This window comes from Canis lupus, chromosome 32 (genome assembly GCF_011100685.1).
Source record: "Canis lupus familiaris isolate Mischka breed German Shepherd chromosome 32, alternate assembly UU_Cfam_GSD_1.0, whole genome shotgun sequence".
In the NCBI taxonomy this organism is placed as follows: Eukaryota; Metazoa; Chordata; class Mammalia; order Carnivora; family Canidae; genus Canis; species Canis lupus.
The window spans coordinates 13,179,005-13,186,056 of NC_049253.1; the positions used below are offsets into that span (position 1 = coordinate 13,179,005).

The 7,052-nt window shown below is 50.2% G+C and overlaps 1 protein-coding gene across 4 annotated transcripts in view; it reads right to left on the bottom strand.

The window, feature by feature from the left end:
* The window catches only part of NPNT (nephronectin), a 75,873-nt gene extending 72,072 nt beyond the window's left edge, over positions 1-3,801 (bottom strand). For all 4 annotated transcript variants that reach the window (XM_038581979.1, XM_038581977.1, XM_038581978.1 and 1 more), the window contains exons 1-2: positions 3,663-3,801; positions 1,450-1,550 (exon numbers count right to left, since the gene is read on the bottom strand). In XM_038581979.1, the coding sequence (XP_038437907.1) occupies positions 1,450-1,550; positions 3,663-3,733 (172 nt within the window). In that variant the 5' untranslated portion in view covers positions 3,734-3,801. The remainder of the gene's footprint in view (positions 1-1,449; positions 1,551-3,662) is intronic.
* Between the last annotated feature and the right edge of the window lie 3,251 nt (positions 3,802-7,052).

Sequence of the window (7,052 nt, forward strand, 5' to 3'; positions counted from 1 at the left end):
TGTCCTGCCCATTAAGACAGCAAAGGAGGAAATTATCTCCATTCCTCTGTAAAGAAACTATCCTCTTTTTTTTGGAATGGTGTGTGTGTGTTGGGCCAAGAGAAGGGTCCTGTCTTCACCCTCCAACTATCAAAGTCTGATTGCTCTTCAGATTCCACACCTGCGGCCTCCAGCTGTGCAAATACGTCTGACGCTGCGATATAACTGCCAGAAGACTATTGGGCCAGGTATCATTCTTCTTTTCGACCATCTTCCCTTAAAAACAAGTAACCAGTAAGGCAAAGCAGCTTTGCCTAGTTCTTCTGTTTACTGGAAACTGCAGTTACCATCTTCTCCCCTTACAAAAAGATGCGACGGCCCAACCATACAAAGTCTGGCCCAGTGGCTTGCAGGTAACAGACAAGCATTAGTCCTTTCACCCTTTCCATCTCCAACCAGGGATGTCAACCTGTGACTATTACTTTCCCTCCTCTGCAAAGTTAAGGGCATATATCATGCAGATAATTCTCAAAGATGAAAACAGCTGTGGGAACTCCTAGCTTTCCTGAACTTAAATCCACCCAACTGCTCCCACTGTCAGCCCGTATCTAAGGCAGGCTCCACCCTGTCCAGCTCCAGCCTTCTTCATTTCACTTCTCTATTCCTCTAAGCCCCTTCCTCATGAGCAAGAAAACATTGGCATGTAAGGAACCCAACTTTGTTCCTATCATCTCACCAGACACCCCAACATAGCACAATGCCCCCAGAAATTCACTTGATCATTTGCGGATCTTTTTGCAGGGGACGTGGAATACACTTTTGAGGTCCAGATAAAGAGGCGAGGAACAAATTTCTCAAAGTTCCATCATGCGGCTCTAATTTCTACCGTTAAAATATCCATGGAAAAGGTAAAAATCAGTGTTCTGATTTGGTGCTGATTACACGAGGTTGATTATTTCTAGAACTGAAAAGCGATCTTTTCTTCAGAGGAGTTATTTGATTATGGTGGGTGGTCCATTTAGACCAGTCAATACAATCTCACTTCAAAAAAAAAAAAAAAAGGTTTACAAATAGGCGACTTTCCACAACAGGTATGTTAAGGATTTTATTAGTGCTATAAGGTTCAGAGTGTGTTTAGTGTAAATACAGTCTAGACTCATTATCTTACCCTCATCTTAGAGTCTGGAACACAGAAAAGAAAAAGCCTGATGAGAAAACAGGAGCTGGAGATAGTGGGGACAAATGCTACAATAAGCATCATAGGTGGCTCTCTGCATAACAAAGCTGGTACCTTACTACAAGTGACTCACGTTGAAAAAAGGCAGAATAAGGAATCATAGAAAACTATGTCAGAACCACACCACCAAGCCTCGCTTAGTTATGAGCCCACTGGTGTGCAGAGTCAAGCCATGAATGATGGTGGAACGCCGAACCTCCTAGGGAGCTGAAGTCCCCAGGGATGATACTCACGCTGACACTGTCCCCAGGACCGGCGGGCCCAGCCCCAGCAGCAGTCAATCCTCCCACCATAACGACATAGGCCAATTGATGACACTATTTGCCTGGGCCACCTACCAAACAAAAAGATTCAAAATAAATAAAGACATTTTTGAAGTTAAATATATTTTCCCGTTATTATTTTTAAAAAATTAAATCACACCCAACAATTTTCTTTGCATTCCTTCATGCTTGCAGAAATTTAAGGATAAAACACCTTCAGGAAAATAGTTCTGTGATCTAATTCCAAGTTTCAGAGAGTCACACACACACACACACACACACACTACACACAGGAGTAGGGGGAAAGGGAAGGGAAGATCCTTTCTTAAATGGAAATAGCAACAGCTAAAACTAAGAATTCTCAAGGCTGACACTCACAGGGTGGTTTCTGAAGCTTGAAATAAAACAGATTCCTCAAAGACCCACACCTGTTACTTGGGGGAAAACCAGTTTTGACTGATTTATCATAAACTGAAAAGTATTAAATACTATGACATGTCAAAGCGGAAAGAAAAAAACTCTGCCTTATGTTTCTGCCTTGGAAAGAGGCAGATGTGGGAAGGGGCAGAAAGATGGGAGCTTCCTCAAAATCAAATGAAACAGACCTCTTTTCCAGATAGGACTCTTTGGCAAAAAAATGTTCCCAGAAGAAATAAAAGTATTAGAAAAAAGAAGTCTAAATAAAACCGAGAACAGTTTACAGTGTGGCTAAATCTCAAGTTGTGCTTGTGGTTTGAAACTTCTCTGCATCAACAATTCGTGTCATCTAATGTAAATAAGGACTAAAAGTATTCAATTTCAGGATGCCAATTTATCGACCAGATTCCACTTTGCACCTTCTTTGGTAAAACCGTTTCTTTGTTCAGATTCACACCTGAGTTTTTTTTACCCGGGAGGCTCAAACTTTTAACTGGCTGTTTTAAAATCAAAGCCACCTTAAAAATCTTCCGCATCCTCATGTGATGTATTTCCTATTGCAAATGTGCGTGCCAGAAATGTACAACGTACCCGAATGTGAGCAAAGAACTGCTCTAATAAAATAAAATCGCCTCTGGCCGCTACCCACATTTTCTTAAAAACGCTCCTGATCTTTTCAATTCCCAGTTTCTTATCTGCCCTTCTGCCACCCTCCCCCCCCAAGCCCGAAGTACAAAATCACCCCGAACTTTCTATTTCCTCCCACCAGCGCTCCTCTGGTTCCCCTGGGCTGTCGTTCCCCTCCAGGTACAAGAGAGCCCATCAATCGTGGAATTGATTTGTTCCAAGATTACAAGTAAAACAGGTGCGGCTGTCTTGGGGGCCGCGCAGGGGGACGCTCGGCCGGGTCCGGGCGGGCCGGGGGCCGGGGGCCGGGGGCCGGGGGCCGGGGTGGGGGCGTCTCTGGGGAAGAGGAAGACCGAGAGCGACGAGACCCGGCTTAGAATCTCCCCCGTGGCGCAGCGGTTGAGCGCCGCCTTCAGCCCGGGGCGAGATCCTGGGGTCCCGGGATCGGCTCCCGCGTCGGGCTCCCTGCATGGAGCCTGCTTCTCCCTCTGCCCCTCTTTCTCTTTCTCTGGGTCTCTAATAAATAAATACATTCTTAAAAAAAAAAAAAAAAAAAGAAAATCGGCGGGAGCAGCAGCTCGCGGCGGGCCTGGTCTGGCACCGCGCGCCCGAGCGCATCCCGGAGCAGGAGCGCGGCGCGCCGCGGGGAGGAGCGGCTGAGTGGCGGCGGCGGCGGCGGCGGCGGCGGCGGCGGGCGGGGGTGCCGGGACCTGTCGGGGCACGCGGCGGCCCGGCTCGCCCCGCCCGAGGTCTCGGGGGCCCCGCGCGCGCGCCCACACTCACAGACACACGCCGCGCGGCCCCGTCCCCGACCCCGTCCCGGTCCCGGTCCTCGCGGGGCGCCGGGGCTTCCTCGCCGCCGCCCTTTGTGTGGACGCCCCGACGGCTCCCGGGCTGCGGTCCGGCCCGGCCCCCCGGGAGCCTCCCCGCCCGAGGCGCCGTCCGAGCCACCGCCCGAGCCCCTGCGCATCACCTCGGCGCATCACCCCCGCCCGGTCCTCCGAGCCGGGAGCCGCGGTGGGCTCGGGGCCTCGCGGCGGGGTCGGGGCGCCCCCTCCGCAGCCCCGGGGGCCCCTGCTCGCGAGCGCGGTTCGACGGACGCGCAGGCCGGCGGGGAGGGGCCCCGCGGCCCAGCTCACCTCACGTCGAACTCGGCGGCCGCCTGCAGGTAGAGCGAGGAGCCGAGCAGCAGCGCCAGGAGGAGACCCATGCCGGGCGCCCGCTCCCCGCCGCGCTCCCCGCCGCGCTCCCCGCCGCGCCCGCAGCCGCTGTCGAAGGCGAGCGCGCGGCCCGAGCAGGTCTGCGGCGCGGCGCCGGGGGCCCCTCTGGCGCCCTCCCCTCGAGGGGAGGTGCCGCGGGGGGAGCCGCGCCGCCCGCGGGGAGGGGCGCGCGTGCGCCGGGCCGCCCGGGGCCGGGCTGGGGGCGCTCCTCGGCGGAGAGCTCGGGCCGGAGCGCCGAGGGCCGGCCGAGCGGGGCGGGCGCGGGGCTGGAGCGCGGCTGCGAGCCCGGCCCGGCTGAGGGCGCTCGGCAGGAAAGGGGCGGCCGCGGAGGGAGGGGGCCCGGGGCGTAGGTGCGCGCCCCGCGGGTTCCGCCCGAACAGGTGGTGACGGCAGCGGCGGCCGGAGCTGCCCCGGGGGGCGGAGAAGCCCGGGCCGGGAGACGCTCCTGGGGCTGGAGCTGAGCAGCGTCCGCCTTGGGTGAAACCGCAGCACGACTGCGCGACTTGGACAAATTAGCAAAGGCGAGCGAGCTCCGAGAGTTGGCTTCTCCCGCAGAGTTGGCAAAGGCAGATTTTTTTTTTTTTTTTTATTTTGTAACCACCGAAAGAAACGTTTGGCTCTCCAGCGGAGTTTTGCAGAAGAAACGTGCAGACTGTGTCTGTCTCTGCCAGCGCAACTTCGAGCACTTGAGCAGCATAGGAATGCCTGCCCCTCCGGGGGCACGTGCAGGCCAGCCGGGGCGGGCTGTTACTACTTAGCAATCTGTGGAGTCTGGGCTTGGTTTCCTTTAGAAACCATTTTATTTTATTTTATTTTATTTTTAAAGATTTTATTTATTTATTTATTCATGAAAGACACACACACACACACAGAGAGAGAGAGAGGCAGAGACACAGGCAGAGGGAGAAGCAGGCTCCACGCAGGGAGCCCGAGGCAGGGACTCCATCCCGGGTCTCCAGGATCAGGACCTGGGCTGAAGGCAGACGTTCAACTGCTTGGGCCACCCAGGTGTCCCTAGAAACCATTTTAAATGACTGTTCTATTGTTGCAGAGTAAAACATACTGTATTAAGACTGCTCGAATAAAAACACACCAAGATCATCCTAAAATGCATGTTAAAACATATACCCATTGAGTCACCCCTCTTCTCAAACCCTGCCCCAAAGACTCCCCGATGCGGAAATGGACCCTTTCTCATACATCTCAGACCTAAACTATTCTCTCTCTTCCCCTAGCCCAGGACCTCCTTGCCTTTCTCACACACTCAGGCCATGCCCCTGTCTCTGCGCCACTGACTGGCTGATAAGTGTGCCTGGACCCAGATACCTGCGAGGTTCACATTCTCACTTGTTCAGACTTTGCTCAGATGTCACCTCTCTGAGGACTCCAACCATGACCACCCGAATTTAAAGTTGCAAACCGGGGCCGCCTGGGTGGCTCAGTGATTGAGCAGCTGTCTTCAGCTCAGGGTGTGATCCAGGGATGAGTCCCGCACCCGCATCTGGCTCCCTGGAGGGAAGGAACTTGGGTTTCCTTCTGCCTAGGTCTCAGTGTCTCTTATGAATAAATACATAATATTTTTAAAAATAATAAAGTTGCAAACCAGATCCCTTGGGATGCTCCAGGATTTGGTCTCCTTTGTCTTTTCTCCATACCACTCATCCTCTAATGTCCTATACAATTTGTCTCTTGTTTGTATGTCTTCCTTCTGCTAGAATGCAAACTCTTCAAGGGAAGGTTTCTTTGCTAGTCCTAGAACAGTGCCTGGCATGTAGTAGGTGCTCGTAACTGTTTGTTGAATGAGTTTGTTTCATGACAAACTTTTTTCTATCTTTATTTTCTTTTTGAGGTTTCTGAAACTTCAAATCTTCAATGGAAAGTTCTGTGGCAGAGTGATCTCACTATCCTGATTTCTTAGTGTGTATAAAAACAGGAGTTTTATGCAAGAAAAGGAAAAATAATGGTTTCAACTTAAACGACTCTTTGATTTCCAAGTTGTTTTCTGTTAGCAAAACAAGTTTCTATTTTAATCTCAGGAAATATCCATGCCAATTCAGGCTTGGGACATTATTTTAGGCAAACAGCTTGGTGTCATCTATTTCAGATCTTTCTAATGAAGTCCAAAAAATGTAGGAGTCAAAATATTTTTTCTGCAGAAAATCAAATTTTTGTAAGTGTAATGTAGGCTTGTTTCCAGGCCCCAGTGGCTACTCCTCAGCCATTTTCTTTGTTTATTGATTCCTGGATTGGATTTGCAAATAAGCCCCACCAGAGCAATGGATGATTATCGAGAAGGGGCTAACTTAGAGGCTAAAAGCTGGAGATAGAAGGAAAGGAGGACAGGTGATAGGTGAAAATAGGACAATATCTGAGGCAAAAGTGTTATGCCCCATCAGCATGCCTTTTAAATTTTTTTCCATATCTTTTCCTTTGGCTTAGAAAACACTCCATTCATCTTCCTTCTTCATTTGGACGCCTTCCACTTGCCCTTTGCGTCCAAGTTTAGCTGACATTTACCCAGGAAGCCTTTTCTGATTTTTTGCTTGGATGAGAATCCTGTGGTATAATTACAACCCTTGCATCCCATATTGTAACTCCTAATGCAGCGTGTTTAATGCATAGCTTCTCTACCACTCTAAGTTCCTTGAGGCAGTAACCAATAGGAAGGCAAGGGCTCAAGTCCTGGCACGAGGCTTAAATTCAGTAAATATTAAATGTTGGACTGGATTGAATTGAATTCTTCCTGGTGAACTTTAGCCTCTCCTTTGAGTAAGCAGTAGCCGATTTTATCAGTCTTTGTTGAATCATGGAATGAGGAGACTCTAAAGGAATTCCAAGGTCTAACTAGTTAGTATGCTGCAGTTATGACCACTATTCCAGAAACAAGGTGAAGTTCTCATGGGAGTGACATTTTGCTGTCTCAGTCTTAAAAACAACCCGATCAAAACAGCTTGCTTTTAGCAATAGCTGTACTTTCACACTAGGATAGGTTTTTGGTGTGGTTTCCCACCCAATAATGCCACCTTGCAAGTAGTAATCGCAGTGTTCTCACTAACAAGTAATGATCACTAATCACCATGTGATACAGAGAAATAATAAAATAGGACCAAACAAACACAACTTTAAACGCTTGAATATTAGAATCTCTCAACTGTTTTGTCTTTTTTTTTCAACAAATATTTATTGAGAGCATACAAGGTCTTGGCCATTTCTTGGTACTAGGACTTCAGCTGGGAAAAAGACAATGTTGTGCCCTGAGAGAGGTTACACTGTGGTGGGGGAGCACTTCGGGGTGTAAGTGCTGTGAAG